The sequence below is a fragment of the Corythoichthys intestinalis genome, chromosome 13 (assembly GCF_030265065.1).
Source record: "Corythoichthys intestinalis isolate RoL2023-P3 chromosome 13, ASM3026506v1, whole genome shotgun sequence".
Taxonomy (NCBI): Eukaryota; Metazoa; Chordata; class Actinopteri; order Syngnathiformes; family Syngnathidae; genus Corythoichthys; species Corythoichthys intestinalis.
The window spans coordinates 56198581-56216971 of NC_080407.1; the positions used below are offsets into that span (position 1 = coordinate 56198581).

The 18391-nt window shown below is 42.1% G+C and overlaps 3 protein-coding genes across 9 annotated transcripts in view; 2 read left to right on the top strand and 1 right to left on the bottom strand.

Moving 5' to 3' along the window:
- The window catches only part of trpc5a (transient receptor potential cation channel, subfamily C, member 5a), a 95207-nt gene that overhangs the window by 60329 nt on the left and 16487 nt on the right, over positions 1 to 18391 (bottom strand). Inside the window, exons 1-2 of one of the 3 annotated variants that reach the window (XM_057854074.1) lie at positions 8796 to 8939; positions 6671 to 6737 (exon numbers count right to left, since the gene is read on the bottom strand). The gene's annotated coding sequence lies outside the window, so the exon portion shown is untranslated. Of the gene's footprint in view, positions 1 to 6670; positions 6738 to 8577; positions 8723 to 8795; positions 8940 to 18391 lie in introns of those variants that run through there. The other 2 variants (XM_057854073.1, XM_057854072.1) reach the window with 2 other exon arrangements.
- Positions 570 to 12503, top strand: LOC130927933 (GRB2-associated-binding protein 1-like). Of its 3 annotated transcripts, none has more exons than XM_057854076.1 (12): positions 570 to 712; positions 2957 to 3085; positions 3150 to 3315; positions 3526 to 3667; positions 3739 to 4187; positions 4478 to 4542; positions 5830 to 5969; positions 6043 to 6236; positions 8913 to 9009; positions 10079 to 10205; positions 10308 to 10442; positions 11754 to 12503. In XM_057854076.1, the coding sequence occupies exons 1-12, from the start codon at positions 638 to 640 to the stop codon at positions 11931 to 11933; spliced, it is 1899 nt and encodes a 632-aa protein (XP_057710059.1). In that variant the 5' UTR covers positions 570 to 637; the 3' UTR covers positions 11934 to 12503. The 3 variants fall into 3 exon arrangements, with proteins under 3 accessions (XP_057710059.1, XP_057710058.1, XP_057710060.1); XM_057854075.1 differs by having other exon boundaries at positions 5863 to 5969; positions 8913 to 9060; XM_057854077.1 differs by lacking the exons at positions 10079 to 10205; positions 10308 to 10442.
- Positions 13627 to 16845, top strand: LOC130927934 (FH1/FH2 domain-containing protein 1-like). 3 transcript variants are annotated; one of them, XM_057854079.1, is made up of 8 exons: positions 13631 to 14582; positions 14650 to 14790; positions 14859 to 15041; positions 15109 to 15228; positions 15297 to 15458; positions 15536 to 15774; positions 15888 to 16037; positions 16106 to 16845. In XM_057854079.1, exons 1-7 carry the CDS (start codon positions 14148 to 14150, stop codon positions 15922 to 15924), a joined length of 1317 nt encoding a protein of 438 aa, XP_057710062.1. In that variant the 5' UTR covers positions 13631 to 14147; the 3' UTR covers positions 15925 to 16037; positions 16106 to 16845. The 3 variants fall into 3 exon arrangements, with proteins under 3 accessions (XP_057710063.1, XP_057710062.1, XP_057710061.1); XM_057854078.1 differs by having other exon boundaries at positions 13704 to 14582; positions 15850 to 16037; positions 16106 to 16844; XM_057854080.1 differs by lacking the exons at positions 15888 to 16037; positions 16106 to 16845 and having other exon boundaries at positions 13627 to 14582; positions 15561 to 15752.

An 18391-nucleotide genomic window follows, 5' to 3' on the forward strand; every position in this document is an offset into this window, starting at 1 on the left:
ACGCTTTTGTTTAGCACTGCATATCCATAACTGTCGAAATATTTCAATCTATTTGCTTTCTTTTCCTCTTGTGCTTATCTCCATTGCTGATTTCAATTATTAGAAGTAGTATTTGTTTTATTTGTATTTATTTATATATATATATATATATTTTTTAATTCTATTCGTGATTAAATGCGACTTTTATGTATCATTTTATTTCCTATTTCGATTGTCTTTGTTTTTACATTCTATTGATTTTCATGTGATTTTTATGATCTTCATGTGATGTAAAGCACTTTGAATTGCCTTATAGTGAATTGTGCTATATAAATAAATTTGCCTTGCCTTTTTAAGTTTTTGAGTGTATTGTATGGCTCTCACGGGATTACATTACATTTAAAAATATGTGATGTTCATGGCTCTCTCAGCCAAAAAGGTTCCTGACCCCTGGGCTAGAGGAAGAAGACAAGCAGGAAGAGTGGGAGGGAGGGCAGGAATGTCCTTATTGTTGGGATGGAGGAGGAGCCAGTGGTGGGAAGTGGAAGACTTCAGGAGAAGGGGGTGCCATTCACTCATTTGTAAGTGGACTCCGAAGGTAGACACATGAAGTGCAACTCGGGTGCCCGCTGAGCAGAGGATACACCCGGCACCCGGGATGAGCCAAGGCGCCGAGGTCGTTTGTGAGGGTTGGCTGCGAAAATCACCGCCGGAAAAAAAGCTTCGGCGTTACGTGGGTACCAATCAGAAGTTTCTTTTCAAAATTTAATGAAAATTCTTTTGGTTCTGTCTGTACTTTTCATGACCCTAACTATGCGAGCTGCATTAATTGAATATCTGGCAGACCTGGCCTGAGTCCTGTTAATCTTCATCTTTGGTGTGACCGCAAGTGACGCTTTCCTTTCTCTGGGTGGATGGCTAAAAGTGTCAATTTTGTTGTCATCATGCTCGGAGAAGGGTTTGTTGTGGACATGTGGTTACACGTGCAAGAACCTTGTGACTGCACCAGCTAAAGTGTGCGTTCTTTTGAAGATTTGGGCTAAAGTTCGAGCAGTCCACTCCATCATACGCTCCCTCTGTGTGCATGTTATGTAATCCGTTTAATCGCTCTCAGCTGGTCCTCCTAGAAAGATTGGGAAAGACTCACCTTCCGTGAAATTTGCGCTCATATCCCAGCGACGCTTCCGAACATCCCGCGGGGGGGCGGTGGTGTGCGGATGTCACGTGAACGCGCTGGTAAAATGTGACAAGAGGAGGAACAGACATGTATACAGTGGGGCAAATAAGTATTTAGTCAACCACCAATTGTGCAAGTTCTCAGACTTGAAAAGGTTAGAGAGGCTTGTAATTGTCAACATGGGCAAACCTCAACCATGAGAGACAAAATGTGGAAAAAAAAGATCACATTGTTTGATTTTTAAAGATTTCCAAATTAGAGTGGAAAATAAGTATTTGGTCACCTACAAACAAGCAAGATTTCTGGCTGTCAAAGAGGTCTAATGAGGCTCCACTCGTTACCTGCATTAATGGCACCTGTTAACTCATTATCGGTATAAAAGACACCTGTCCACAACCTCAGTCAGTCACACTCCAAACTCAACTATGGCCAAGAACAAAGAGCTGTCGAAGGACACCAGAGACAAAATTGTAGACCTGCGCCAAGCTGGGAACACTGAATCTGCAATAGGTAAAACGCTTGGTGTAAAAAAAATCAACAATTATTAGAAAACGGAAGACATACAAGACCACTGATAATCTCCCTCGATCTGGGGCTCCATGCAAGATCTCACCCTGTGGCGTCAAAATGATAACAAGAACGGTTAGCAAAAATCCCAGAACCACACGGGGGGACTTAGTGAATGACCTAGGACCACAGTAACAAAGGCTACTATCAGTAACACAATGCGCCACCAGGGACTCAAATCCTGCACTGCCAGACGTGTCCCCCTGCTGAAGAAAGTACACGTCCAGGCCCGTCTGCGGTTCGCTAGAGAGCATTTGGATGATCCAGAAGAGGACTTGGAGAATGTGTTATGGTCAGATGAAACCAAAATAGAACTTTTTGGTAGAAACACAGGTTCTCGTTTTTGGAGGAGAAAGAATACCGATTTGCATCCGAAGAACACCATACCCACTGTGAAGCATGGGGGTGGAAACATCATGCTTTGGGGCTGTTTTTCTTCAAAGCGACCAGGACGGAAAGAATGAATGGGGCAGTGTATCGAGAGATTTTGAGTGAAAATCTCCTTCCGTCAGCAAGGGCATTGAAGATGAGACGTGGCTGGGTCTTTCAGCATAACACACAGCCAGGGCAACAAAGGGGTGGCTTCGTAAGAAGCATTTCAAGGTCCTGGAGTAGCCTCGCCAGTCTACAGATCTCAACCCCATAGAAAATCTGTAGAGGGAGTTGAAAGTCTGTTGCCCGACGACAGCCCCAAAACATCACTGCTCTAGAGGAGATCTGCATAGAGGAATGGGCCAAAATACCAGCAACAGTGTGTGTGAAAAGCTTGTGACGAGTTACAGAAAACGTTTGGCCTCAGTTATTGCCAACAAAGGGTACATAATAAAGTATTGAGATGAACTTTTGTTATTGACCAAATCCTTATTTTCCACCATGATTTGCAAATAAATTCTTTAAAAATCAAACAACGTGATTTTCTAGGGGGGTTTTCCCACATTCTGTCTCTCATGGTTGAGGTTTACCCATGTTGACAATTACAGGCCTCTCTAATATTTCAAAAGGGAGAACTTGCACAATTAGTGGTTGACTAAATACTTTTTTGCCCCACTGTATAAGCAAACAGAGAAGCGGTCGTTGAAGGTTTTGGCGTCGACTCGGTTGGGAAGGAAATCCATTGTTTAAACTTCAAAAGGAAGAGGAAGAGAGAGAATGTAGCTTTCTCCAAACCTCTTCTGTCCGTTTTCCATGCAAGCAATGTCACCTAAAACAATTTGTTGGCGTGTCCTCCTGCAGGCATGGAAGAAGCGCTGGTTTATGTTGCGCAGCGGTCGGCTGAGCGGCGAGCCAGACGTTCTGCAGTATTTCAAAAACCCTCATTCCCGAAGGCCCATTGGAACCATCGACTTAAACCTGTGCGAGCAGGTACATGCGCACGCGCACCTCATACATGGCGTGATCGGAAAAGATGGTTGAGGTTCTCCTTCAGGTCGACGCCGGGCTGTCGTTCACCAAGAAAGAATTGGAGAAGAGCTTTGTGTTTGACCTGAAGACAGAGGAGAGGACGTGGTACCTTGTGGCCGAGTCAGAGGACGACATGAACCGCTGGGTGGCGTCCATCTGTCTACTATGTGGTTTCAACCCAACACAACAGGGTTAGAAGAATTTTTGCTTTTTAAAAATTCTTGTCCTCAAGGGGGAGCTAGGGTACACCCTAACCACCTGTATGTCCAAATATGATCATTTTAATATTCGTTCTCAAACTGACACTATTGTTTGTTGTAATTTTACACGCTACCAATTTAAAGTTTGGTTTGTAGCTTGAGAGCAACTCGTGAAAATATTTCTATCTTTTTGCACCCTAGTCCCTGGCAGCCCTACCGTTGCTGTGGTAACACAATCCGCCCCGCCCCCTCGTCACCCTGTCAGCTTGCGCTCCCTGGAAACATCAAGCGGCCACATGCCGGAAGACTACCTGTGGCTGGCGCAGTGCCAAAGTGGTGTAAGGTAAAAACAGATGAATGTAGCGCCCCCTCTTGGTTCTGACTTGTTATTGTTGTTTTTTTGCCCCCTCACAGGCCACCTGAAGCTTCGTCCCCCTCTCTTGACAGTGACAATAGTGACCATCTATTCCCTCCTTCGTCTTCCACCTCTTCTTCCTCTTCACCAGTCACTCTGTCCACCAGCCTTCCGTCGTCTACCTCCCGTACGGCACCATGGGTGGCCGCCCTCAGCCAGCCTCTGGACTGCAGAGGGACTCCTCACCTCCAGAGAGGAGGTGGCAAGCCTCGATGTCACGCCTCCCCTCACCCTAAGAAGCACTCGATGGATTTCCACCTCCGTCCCGTGGACATCCCCCTTAGTGGCTCGGCATCCATACTTCAGCCGGCCCCTGCTCTGCGGCCCTCCTCGACCCCTAGCCTGGCTGTCCTAAACCGGGAGAAGCTCTGCACCTCCTCCCCAACCCCTCCGCCACGCCCACCTAAGCCTGTCGCCATTGCAAAACAAGGACAGAGTCCCGCAGGAGGTAACTCACCTGGTTGTTCGCCGTCAGGTGTGGCGTTTCAAAACTTGACTAAAAAATAGCTCTGATTCAGTTTTCAATTTCAAGAGGCACAAACAGTTGCGTTAATGACGGAATAAAACTAAATCCTAAAATATCTCACTCCAAACCGTCCTGTTAGGCTGTCAGCACAGGGCTTTGTTATACTGCACTTTGCTAGGGTTTGTAAAACATTTGCCCCCAAATGTCAAAGGAAAAGTTGTCTTTTCTCAACTCATTAATTATTTTTGTGAATTTGTTTTGTTTCCCTGCAGGCTGCGAGTCACTACCGGACCGAGCGGGAACGTTTAACTTCAGCGAGAGCTTCAACAGCTACTTTGTGAGTTCTAAAGCGACATAAATGATAATCATCAGCACTCGTTTCCATATGCAAATCATGAAAGTTACGGATATTTGGCTCTGGCGTGAAAACGACTCTATATATATATATTAGGGCTGTCAAAATTATCACGTTAACGGGCGTTAATTTTTTAAATTAATCACGTTAAAATATTTGACGCAATTAACGCATGCACTGATTGACCCGCTCGCACATTGCCTCAAACAGATTACAATGAGGCCGTTTATGGACATTAAGAGTGAAGAGAATGCCACCGGCCGCTTGGGGGCAGCGCCGTTCCATACTCACGTTATTTCTTCGAAACGTGGGAGAATTAGTAGTTGTGAGATGTTTATGCTGTATTCACAATGCAATGCAAATTGCTATTTGTGCTCCACACATATTTCGGTAAGTTTTCTTTCTTTTAGTGGCAATTATGTGTCTCTTGTTGTATTTTGGGTAAGATATGTACAGATATATGCTATACAGTAAAGGCGTTTTTTGGACCGCGCCGTTTATTGGCATAAGCGTCGGCAACTCCTTCACAACAAACATAAGTATCGTTTAGTGAAAGCACAACAAAAATAATATTCCTATCTCTCCCCCAAAAAAATAATGTTCACAAAAAGAAAAGCACTTCAGTCTATAGTAATGAGGCCCTATTCTGACACACAGTTAAACAACAATGCAAAATGAACTGGCATTCCATATCAAAATAGCTATGCAAAATACACGTAAAGTCAGACCTTGGTCACTCTATTTTGATTATTGTTATTTTTATTCTTATTATTATTATATTAACTCTACTTTTGATTGAAATTTTACAAACTTTATTCAAACGAAAACATTAAGAGGGGTTTTAATATTAAATTACTATAACTTGTAACTATAACATCTTTTATGAACTACAAGTCTTACTATCCGTGGATCACTTAAACAGAAAGAATGTTAATAATGCAATTTGTGGATTTATTGTTATAATAAACAAATACAGCACTTATGTACAGTATGTTGTATGCATATATCCGTCTTGTGTCTTATCTTTCCATTCCAACAATAATTTACAGAAAAATGTGGCATATTTTAGAGATGGTTTGAATTGCGATTAATTACGATTAATTAATTTTTAAGCTGTAATTAACTCGATTAAAAATTTGAATCGTTTGACAGCCCTAGTATATATATACATATACTGTATATGTAACCTCTACAGGTGAACTGAATCTGACCTTTTGTAAACTTTGTCATCAAAACGTTTGTTATAATTATCATACAAGTGTGTTTGAGTTGGACCTTGAGCAGGCTGCTGTACAATGTCAGTCCAACAAAGGCATGGTGCTGCTGGGCAGTGTTTGTACTGAAGACGAGGTAGACGAAAACTACGCTCCTATGAGCGCCGCCACCACGGAACCGCCGTTCGCGGCACGGTTCGTTTTCTTTAAATAGCCGCGGTCTCGTCATCGCATCTAACTTGACGCCGTAATATTCTGATGCTTTCAGACTCTCTGAGGCATCCGTCCATCATCAGGAGGCCAACTATGTCCACATGACTCCAGTTGCTACTCACCACCCTGCCGCAGCGGATCCACAGTCTTACTGTAGGCAGGTCCCTGCACTCCACAAGACCGTGGCCCGGGAGACAGAACCGCCACCGCCGCCTCCCATCCACCGTGATCTAAAGCCACAATGCAACAGTGAGGACGAAAAGCAAAGTCTTACAAAGGAAGTCCCTCACAGCAGGGGGTGCAGGATCTTTTTTAGTTTTTCCCATCCAAAAACAGCAGTTTCAGTCCAAATTTGTCATGCTTGCGCGTTTTCTGCACCATGGCAGTACACATGCATGCTGGATAGTTTACATACTACTACAAAGTTCTATTTCACCAACAGTGTGTGTTGGTGTTTTTGTATTGAAAATAATAGTGCCCGGGTATTATAATGCAACTCCCCGCAGCTAGACGGCGCAATGACACGCAAACACATTTGAAAACTAAAAGGTCCCATAAGCCTCAGTTTAACACCCACTTTTCACAACACTCAAATCAATTGCAAACAAATATGCACCAGCGCTCTGCACGGCGGCAGCTCAAAAGCAATATTTCACATATATAACGATGCAAGCATGTCTTACCTATTAGAAGACGCCAATGGACAATCTTCTTCATTTTCGCCCTCGACTTGAGAAAATTTTGCTGTTCCTGTAAAGAAAAAAAACACTAATTCGTTTTTGTGCCATGTTAACGCCTCCTCTGTCAACAGTTTACTTTTCCCAACGTGACGTGATAGCAAGCAAGGTATCAGGTGGCGTTATTAACAAAAACAAACTTTTTCAATGTATAAATTTAATCACCAAAGTTAAATAATTTGGGGGGTATTGGCACCCCTGCAATTCTGTCAGCTAATGCTCAATTTCTCCCAGAAAATGACTGAAAAATAGAAATATCTTCATTTATTTTGCTTGCAATGAAAAAACACAAAAGAGAATGGGGAAAAAAAATGAAATCATTTTACACAAAACTCCAAAAATGAGCTGGACAAAAGTATTGGCACCCTCGGCCTAATACTTGGCAGTACAACCTTTAGACAAAATAACTGCAAACAACTGCTTCCGGTATCCATCAATGAGTTTCTTATAATGCTCTGCTGGAATTTTAGACCATTCTGCTCCAGGTCTCTAAGATTTGAAGATTTTCAGATCTCTTCACAGGTGTTCAATGGGATTCGGGTATGGGCTCACTTTAGAAATCTCCAATGCTTTCTAGCAAACCATTTTCGAGTGCTTTTTGAAGTGTGTTTTGGGTCATTGTCCTGCTGGAAGACACATGACCTCTGAGGGAGACCCAGCTTTCTAACATTTTGCTGCAAAATTTGTTGGTCGTCTTCAGACTTCATAATGTCATGGACACGGTCAAGAAGTCCAGTGCCGGAGGAAGCAAAGCAAGCCAAAAATATCAGAAAACCTCTGCCATGTTTGACTGCGGAGACGGTGTTCTTTTCTTTGAAGGCCTCGTTTTTTCCCCTGTAAACTCTATGTCTAATGTCTAATGCCTTTTCCGAAAAAGCTCTACTTTTGTGTCGTCTGACCAGAGAACATTCTTCCAAAACGTTTTTGGCTTTCTCAGGTAAGTTTTGGCAAACTCCAGTCGGGCTTTTTTATGTCTCTGGGTCAGAAGTGGGGTCTTCCTGGGTAGACCCCACTTTTTCATTCCGATACCGACGGATAGTACAGATTCACACTTGTACCCTCAGACTGCGGGACCGCTTGAACTTATTTGGATGTTAGTCGAGGTTCTTTATCCACCATCCGCACAATCTTTCATTGAAATCTCTCCTCAATTTTTCTTTTCCGTCCACATCTAGGGAGGTTAGCCACAGTGCCGTGTGCTTTACACTTATTGGTGAAACTGCGCACGGTAGACACATGAACATTCAGGTCTTTGCAGATGAACTTGTAGCCTTACGATTGCCCAAGCTTCCACACAATTTTGCTTCTCAAGTCCTCAGACAGTTCTTTGGTCTTCTTTCTTTTCTGCATGCTCAATGTGGTACACACAAGGACACAGGACAGAGGTTGAGTCAATTTTAATCCATTTTAACTGGCTGCAAGTGTGATTTCGTTACTGCCACAGGTAAGTAACAGGTGCTGTTAAATACACAAATTAGAGAAGCATCAAATGATTTTTCAAAGGGTGCCAATACTTTTGTCCGGCCCATTTTTGGAGTTTTGTGTTAAATGAGAATGATTGTTTTTTTCCATTCTGTTTTGTGTTTTTTTCATTGCAAGCAAAAATAAATGAAGATATTACTACCAAAGCAAAGCATTTGTAATTGCAATCATTTTCTGGGAAAAATTGAGCATTATCTGACAAAATTCCAGGGGTGCAAATACTTTTGGCCAGCACTGTATGCTATTGTTGCAATGGTTTTATTTATTTATTTATTTCTAATCTCTCTGCTAAATCTCTCTTTTGAGGAAATCCACTTGATCTGACAAGTTTCAATAATACGCTGCTAAAGGAATTTTTAGCACGCACTCACCATGAGTTGCCGTGATTGTTTGATAGGACTTGATGAAAACATCATGGTGTCAAATTTATCATACAGTCAATGGTTAATCTAGTCGTAGTAATTTCAGTCCAATTTATCGATTTTTCTCTTATGGCGTGTGCGGTTCAAAACGGTATCTAACCAGTGTTCCCACACCTGTGCAGATTACGTCATTGATACAGGCACACATTGACGACGTCATCAATTACCCCAGTGGTGGTATTGCCCCATTGCATCAACCAACATAAAAAAAAAAACTGCTCCAGCATTACTGCTAGCAATTGCTGTTTATTATGGGCACCAATTGTTTTGTCTGTGTCTCGAAGGAAAACCAGCTCCTCTGAACCTCCTCCCAGTGCAGCAGAATTGGCAGGAAGTTCCGCCCCCTGTGCATTCACCAGTCACTCGAACCTTCACAAGAGAGTATGTGTGTGTTTTGTCTTTAGAAACAATGAGCGAGTGGATAGAATGTGGGTAAGTCATTGTTCAAATGCTTAATACTATGGACCCCAAATACTTACAGCGGATAAAAAAAAAAAAACATTTAAGACAAAAGATGTCTGTCGTCTCAATTTGCTGGGGACTAAGAGCAAAAAGAAGCCACGCTTCACTTGGGCCATCTTGTGGCAATTTTGGGTGTTACACCTACACCTTACTAAACGTTTGTGGGTTCAAACACCTATTGTTCAGAGGTGGGTAGTAGCACGTTACATTTACTTGAGTAACTTCAGAAAAATGTACTTCTAAGAGTAGTTTTACTAAGCCATACTTTATACTTGTATTTGAGTCAGTTTGTGAAGAACAAATGCTACTCTGACTCGTCGTTACATTTTTCCTCTTTATTCTACATATTAAATTTTACTTCTTTTTTTTGTGCCAGAGACGGCAACAGTGGCTCAACCAGTTTCACCAATGAGAAGTCGCAACAATAATCACATGACTCCAATTTAGCGATCTTGCGTGTAATCAAGCTTGCCGTTCTATGATAACAACAGCCTGTTCAATCATGTGGTGTCTTAAAAGGACTGTAAAAAAAATTTGGTATTTGACAGAGCCGTTAACATGACTCGAAAGCGCGGGTTTTAATCTCTCTCTGTTTTTATTTGTCACTGATTGACCACAGAAAACCGGATCCTTTTAGTTTCATAAGAGTAATATGTTTTCTCCACTAGACGGCACGGATAATGCTTTATTTGTGTAGATTTTTTTTTTCCTCTCAGGGGAATTCAAGGTTTTTTTGTTGCTGTATTTCTTTGGGAAAAAAAATACCATTATTTTAAAAAAAAAAATCCCCCCCCAAAAATCTGACATTCTAAGCATTTACTCAAAATGTTATACATTACTTGAACACTTTTTTTTTACTTGTCATTGGGTACATTTTTTGAATGACTACTTTTACTTGAGCTATGATATTATTTTGAAGTAACGCTATTCGAGTCAAATTTTGGGCTACTGCTATGGTAATTCATATTTGTGTGCTTGTGCGTGTCAGCCCGCCCAATCACCATATGGACAAGCCTACCTGCCGCAGTTCGCCCCCCTCCTCCGATTCGGATGATCCCGATGACAGCTATGTCGCCATGACTACCGCCGGTCTTGGTTTCATGACAGGAGAGCCGGTAAATAACTTTATGTTTAGTCACCTCCCCGTGATGAGCTGATTAGCCTCTCTTTCATTCGTTTTTGGTTTTTCTTTGTCTTTGCGGCATGTGTGCGCGCAGTCGCTGAGGCTCATGCTACACCGGGCCTCGGAGGGCGGGGCCAGCAGCCCGTTGGCTTGGCGAGCCACAGCCAACAAACAGGTGGAGTACCTGGACCTGGACCTGTATACAGTACGATCGACACCAACAAGACAGGTTAATTATTGTTGTTTTTATATGCAGAGGTGGGTAGAGTAGCCAAAGATTTTACTCATGTCATAGAGTAGCATTCCTTCAAAATAATTTTACTCAAGTAAAAGCAAAAGTAGCCATCCAAAAAATGTACTCAAGTAAAAAAATATTTGCTGAAAAGAATACTCAAGTAATGAATAACATAGTGAATAACTGCTTACAATGTTTGATTTTTTTTTTTTTTTTCACCATTAACTTAATTTAACTTAATTTAACAATTTTAGCCATTGTCTGACGCAACCACGCAGGATCTGCAAGTTTTGGCCGAATTCCTGCCCTTTTTCGCCCTTTGACATATGAGAGATGCATATAGCATTGTTTCGATGCCTTTTGACTACATTTCGAATGCGGTTTTCTTGTCTTTTGTTCATCTTAGCTCGTGTCGTAGCTTAACACGGTCGCTGCCATGTTGTTTGTTTTAGAAACCCATAGCAACAATCCTCATCTCCTATTGATGCACGTGACCAGAAATAGCTTCACACACACTGACGATACGACTCCGCTGTATCAATATCACTGCACCACGGAGGGGAAAAAAACAGACTAATTACTAAAAAATGACTGAAAACTGGAAGTAGAACTTTTTTTAGTAGAACTTTTTTGGGGTTCTACAGTAATTAGCAACGTATGTGTATTATAAAGCAGAGTTCATATAGATCCATTTGAGTGGAACAAACCAACACAATTTTGCTCAGCCAATACAGCCTAACAGGAATGAGGCATTATTCATCCAAAGAGCATGAGTGCCCTCTAGTGGAGAAAACATATTTCCTATCATGAAACTAAAAGGATCCTAACTCCGTTTTTTAATTTTATTTTATTTTTTTTTCCAATCTGTGCCAAATACAAACTGTGATAGAGGTTAAAATCTGCTCTTTCGAGTCACGTTGACGGAAGCGCTCTACGTCAAATGTTTCATTTTTTAAGGTGCTTTAAAGACGCCACGTGAATGAACAGGCCGGCGTGATCATAGACCGACCGGCAAGCTTGAGTCTGATTTGTATCATGGAGTCATGTGATTATCGTTGCAACGTCTCATTGGTGTAACTGGTACAGCCACTGTTGGTGTCTCTGGAGTAAAATCTTAACATAGAATAAAGAGGAAAAATGTAACGCCTAATGTAGCCCAAAGTAGCAGAGTAAGAGTAGCGTCTCTTCTTCACAAATCTACTCAAGTAAAAGTAAAAAGTCTGGCTTAGTGAAGCTACTCCATTAAATGTAATGGAGTAAATGTAAAGCATTACTGCACCCCACTATATATGTTTTTATCTGCAGAAACGATGCCCTGACGAAGTTGGCGGCAGCGGCGAGACGCTGGCAGTCAAGGAATGCAGCCGGGGCATGCGTGTGGACTATGTGGTGGTGGATCCCAAAAGGACAAAGGCCCTGAAGAACACCAGAGAGGCGTGGCATGATGGAAGGATGTCCACAGAGAAGTGCAAAGAACACAGCTGAAAAATGAACGAGTTGAGTGATCATAAAATGGATAAAAAATGATGCAAGATCAGTCACAACTTGGAATCTGAACCCAAGACAATAGATGAAGCTCCAATGCAGATGAACACCTTCAAGTGCGTTTGCGTGTGTCATCTGCTAATTTATATGAACATACAAATGTAATTAAATAAATTATCTGTCCATTTTCTTTACTGCTTGCATACTGTATTAATCAGGGTCATGACACTACTACAGCTGACACTCTGAAAATGAGAGCGCCACTGCCACCCACTGAGTGGATGTGCAATTACACTGTATTCTCGTCCGGCAGAAAAAGTATGCTCCCCGACCATAGGCGGAGTTTGACTTTTGCGGCAGGGGGGGGGGCACAACATGTTGATGACCCCGAAACACAGTGGCAACCATAAAATTAACTTACAAGAATATTTATAATAATAAGTTGAAAATTAGTGTTATTTTGTTTCCCATGGTTCTTGAGGGGAATTCTAAATGAGGCTGCTGGCAGGACAGCTATACTTTTCGCCAAGATCATCATCCATTGAATATGGTACACCCGGCGGTATCGTGCCAATGTAGTTACCTCAGTCAAAAATGTTATCCCCTGGGCGGGGCTATGTGGAGGTAGATTTTTGTCTTCGTTATTCGATCAAAAAAAAGTTGCTTCAATCAAAAAAAAAAAAAAAAAAAGTCGCTTTAATCAAAATTTGAAAAAATCAATTTGAAACCAAAAAAAAATGCATTTGAAAGCTATTTTTATTTGAATTTTGTTTTTGATTGAAGTCTTTTTTTTTTTTTTTTTTTTTTGATTGAAGCAACTTTTTTGATTGAAGTAATGTTGTTTTGTGTTTGGCCATCATATTGGCTAGGACATTTGTGTTTTATTATTCAACCAAAAAAAAGTCACTTCAATCAAAATATATATTTTCAATGAAAAAAAAGTCACTTCAATCATAAAAAGAAAAATTTCTATCATAGAAAAAAAGTTTTTGAATGCGAAAAAATATTTGAGACTCAAAAATTTGCATTTGGACACTTAATTTTTCATTTAAAAAGTTTTTTTTTTTTTATTTGAGCAATCCTTTTTGTGTTTGGGCCATTTTATGGGCAGGACAATTGTGTCTAAATCATTCAATCCCCCAAAAAGTTGCTTCAATCAAAAAAAAAAATATATATATATATATATATATATTCAATCAAAGAAAAAAATTAAATTGCTCTCCCCTATTTTTTTTTTTTAATAACATGCAAATCAAATGACCTTCTAAGGTGCTAGTCACATGATCTGTTCGAAAAATAATTTTGACCCATTATAAAAATATCTTTTTTTGTTCATTTCATTCATTTATGTTGTTTGTTTTCATGCTTTACAACTTTTATATATATGGGAAAGTCAATCACAGGCAATGACACTTTTTGGCCATGAGGGGGGAATTCACTATTTGTGAACTACAGGTCTAGATTAAGATGTGCAGAATTCAAGACTCAGTGAACCTAGCTTCACTGTCTAGGGAAAATGAGACATTTGTAGGGAAATGGACAAAACACAGTTAGCCATACAAGGAAAATAGACTAATACTACAGAGAAAATAAAAGCTCTGGAGTTGTTTTGTGAATGAATTCAGATGCAACTGGAAAGCTAAGACTCTTTACTGCTTACAGCCCTTTGTTTGAACGGGTCAAAGCATTCTCATTTTGGTCTTATGTTGTCCCTTGAGAGCTTCAAAGCAAACAAGATCAAGTATGATGAAGGGAGGCTGCTTGACCCAAGGAGACAACCCCATTACAGCTACAAGTCAACCATAAAAATAACCCTGCCATTGCAAGCCCACAACATGTCTATATGTTTCCTGCTACATTTTATCATTAGGATGGACTAGGTTAGGAGTAGATACTAAACTGGGAAGCAATTTTCCCCCCTACAGTATATGAGACGATTTTGGATGAACGGGCTGTAGATAGCATCTCAAGGAGGTTTGTGTGTGTACAAGTAGGAGATGAAGGCCCGATAAGGAAATGAAGGGAAAGGGTGCAGCACAAATAAACTTCGGCTCACTCTTAGAAAGAGGTGGAACGAGTGAAGTACAGTATATTCTTCCACTTTCCCATCAAAACTGGATCCCGTGTCAATCGGGTCAGCGACGACTTGAAGGATTTCACCCTAGGTGAGAGCATTTGAGAGGTTCTGGTACTGTTCATCTCCATGAACACATCATGAAGGATTCTGAACAAAGCAAGTACAACTGGCCAAATGGGGATTCAGAGGTACCTCTCAAAGCGGCTACTCGTCTCCACCTCAACGCGTTTGACTTTACAGACCTCTGGGATGATGAAGACCCGGAATTAGACAGCGTAGAAGAAGAAAAAAGCAAACCGAGCTTCAGTGGCATCTCGTCACCGCCGCCACCCCCTCCTCTTGACTCCCTAATCTTCGCGGACTCCCCCAAGAGAGCTGCTGCGAAACGTGCCACCCTGAAACTTCACTGGCGAGCGATACACAATGTGGCCGCGCTACCCAGAAGGACTCACTTCGGGACTCAGACCATCTGGACCACAATGGAGCCAGTCCAGTTGGATACTGCGCGACTGGCGCTCCTGTTCGAATGGAAGGCCAACCGTGCCGGCACGAGTGTTTTTTGCGGACAACGGGTAAGAGTAGTCGCCGATACGGCAAAGTTAAGCTACGTTCTTCCCAAGTTTCTTTCTTTCAACCCAGAAACAAAGCTCAGTGTCAGTGTTGGGAATGAAACGCAGTAACAACATCACCATCACTCTGAGCGGCCTGCCTCCCACGCACCTCCTCCCGCCTGCTATATACAGCATGGATAGTAGCGTGCTGGACCGTGAGGACATTCAGGTGCCATCTTAGTCATGAGACACATTCCCCTCAGTTATCATTACAAATGAGATTTTCCCTATTTACAGCGACTTCAAATGCTTCTCCCGACTGAGGAGGAGCTCAGTCTGATAAAGGAAGCCAAGACCCAGAACCCAAACTCCTATCTGGCTCCAGCTGAACTCTGCTTACTGGTTTTGGGTGAGATTCCTCACCTGAGCACCAGGCTTCACTTGTGGGCCTTTGTGCTAGATTACGACTCCTTAGAGCAGGTGAGTCACAAACTTGGACTTTGCTCTAGTTGAATTACCGCAATGCTCTGGGGGCACCGTTTGTTAGGAGATCGCCAAGCCTCTCTTCTACCTGAAGCAGGCCATGGAGCAGCTGGCGGGCAGCCAGACCTTCAAGCACGTCCTCGCAACGGTGTTAGCCATCGGTAACTTTCTCAATGGATGCAAGGTGAGCGTGAACTCACAGTTGGCGTCGTTCATTGCTCCGGCCATCCATTGCCGTCCGTTGCGCCCCAGGCCCGCGGCTTTGAGTTGAGTTACCTGGGCAAGCTATCGCAAGTGAGGGACACGCGTTCTCGCCAGCCTCTTCTACACCATGTGTGCGTGCTTCTCCAGCAGCTATATCCTCAATCCTCGGACCTCTACTCTGACCTGATGACAGTGAGCAAAGCTGGCAAGGTGTTGTACGCTCATTCCTATCCCATCTCATTCAATTCTTCTGAAAACGCGGTTCAACCAGTCTTGCACATTTGCAGTGTGAATATTCGCTTGTCCGAGCAGACCTGGACCACCTCCAAGCCTTGTCCAAGGGGTCGTGGGAGGAGATGAAGATCTTAGATCAAGCGGATGAATGGCAATGTGTAAACGGCAAGAAGAAACAACCTGCCAGAGAAGGTACAAGCGCAGGGCTCCGTCACAGGCTGCCAGACCTTCTGACGGAATGTGAGGAGAGAACCGAGGCCCTGACAGCAGTATACCGTCGGGTCATCAACAGGTTGGTTTGAAGCTGGCATGTGTTAGTGTGAAAGCATCCAAACAAAAAAATCAACGTTTGTGCTTATTTTGCCAGGTTTCACTCATTTCTGCTGTTCTTGGGTTACTCCAAAGCAATGGTACGAGAAACCAGACCCGAGGAAAAGCATAAGTAACTTCGCTCTAGAGTTCCGGGCTACTTGGCAGACCGTTGTCCTTCAAAAAGAACGAACCGGCGGAACCCCACCTACGAGACGAGCCAAATGTCAACCATCTCAGATTCATGTACGGTAAATGAAGCACTTTAACGGACGAATATTCTAGATCTCATCGGGCCCGTGTCGTTTCACCAGGAAAGTGAGCAACATTCCATGTTGGAAGAGTTGTTGAGAACACCCGAGCCCACAGTCAGGCTGGATGGGACTCTGCCTCGACAACGCAGAAGGATGTCAAACATCCCAAGTGAGGCTAAGATGCACCATAGAGAGTCTCATTTAACCAACAAAGTTCAATCAAATCCAATTTTCCAGAAGCCGTCTTGACAAAACCCAAGCGCTGATGGCTAGATAAATGATGGCGTTTATCTACACTATTACAGTGCCAAAGTGTACCCACGAGTCTTTGCGCCATTCACAGGAATGACGACCTGTGGGTACACCTTATGGGTTGCAATTGTGACATTACGTATTTGGTGAATACATGACTTACACAAGTGTTCTGTGAATAAAAGTGTGAACATTTTTCAAGTTATTCTGTTTACTAAACTCCTTTGTTTAGTCAAGTATGCAACGGAGAATCAATTGAGCCGATGCAATCATTTCAAATGTCGATATGGGTGTGCGGCACTCAGTGTTGTCTTTTCTGAGGAAACTGGGTTGAAATGGCTCTTTGTGTGGTTCATCCGGGGTTGACAGTATTAATGGGCCGGTGGCCCGGACGAACATTTAAAACCGTCAGGGCCACCCAAAAAAAAAAAAAATAGTATTTCACATTAATTCCCAGTGGTTCTGTGCTTTGACCATGTTACGCTATGCCAACCCGTGTTTTGAGAGCTGCATGCGGCTCATTAGCGCTGCCCTAGTGGCTCCCTGGAGCATTTAAAAAATGTTTGAAAATGGATCATGAGGGAGGGAAATATGTTTTTTGTAGGGCTGTCAAAATTATCGCGTTAATTAATTTTTTAAATTAATCACGTTAAAATATTTGACGCATTTAACGCACATGCCCCGCTCAAACAGATTAAAATGACAGCAAAGTGTCATTTAAACTTGTTACTTGTGTTTTTTGGTGTTTTTCCGCCCTCTGCTGGCGCTTGGGTGCGATTGATTTGATGGGTTTCAGGCTTCAGCACGTAATTATTAGTGACGTCAACAATGCCGAGCTACTAGTTTATTATTTGATTGAAAATTATACAAACTTTATTAAAACGAAAACATTAAGAGGGGTTAAGAAGCTCACGTTTTTCCCTCATGCTAGATGCATGTAAATAGTGTACGAATGGTATGTTTACAGAGCTAAACCTAGCAATTTTGTCCGAAAATGATGTCCCTTTTGCCAAATTCACTGGTAAAATTCTGGAAGAACATACAAATGTTCAGTTCAAGAGATGGCTTGAGTGTCGAGGGCTGAAAAAGAGCCGACCTGATCCAAAGTTAGCTTTTTTATCGACACCTTTTTCTTGTGTGCATTGCCTTACGCCACTGACAATGACATTCTCCTGTTTCAACAATCTATCGTTTGCCACCATATGCCCTGTCTTTCTTATATATTATATCCTCTGGTTGTCTTATGTCTCTGACCGGTCTTGGGGGCAATTTACATTGCTATTTTTTGTAGCGATCGCAAATGCTACTCAGTGACAGCCAACGAACACTTTAAATTTTTTCAATAATAACAAATCTTAATTCTATAATTTACTGACACTTCCCCCTTACTAAAGTTTTTTTACAGCAGAAAAGTTAACAACAGTGGCAGTCAGATACCATTTTAATTTTTTCCGATCACTCATTGTCAGACACAAGTAGCACGGCAAAACGCCGCGCTAAAAAATGTGTAAAAATATCAAAATGGCTTACCTCTTCGTCCTTTGTAGGACCATGGCCCCCAATAAAATGTTTACTGCATATTAAATGTGAATGGCTTCACCTTATTGGCGTTCAACTGGTCTTTTGGATGTCCGCGCAAGTTAATACATTCTTTACATTTTTTCCTCTGAGCTTTTGGTTTCAGAAAAATGTATGAAGAAAACATCCTTCATATGTCGGAAGGTCTGGAGTTGTTCCTACAAGTTCCATAGCAGCAGTGGGTGATCGGCATGTTCTTTTTTGAAAGATTACAAATAAGATGGATTGTATGTGAGGACGTGTCTCAAATGAGCCAATTCCGCGTTACGATGGCGACGTCACGGTCTAAAAATAGCATTCGTGCAGTACGCTATTGGATTATTTGCATGAGTCATGTTTTTGCGCCCTTTTGTGGCACTTTTCATTAAATGTTATTCAAGCAAAATTGTTCTTTTCCCTAATTATTGGAATCAATAACTAACGCATTAACCTGGGTCAGTAGTTTTGATAGTGGAACTTTAAAAGCCACTGACCCTCCTGCTAATTTTCCTTATTGTCTACCCATGTGAATGGTTG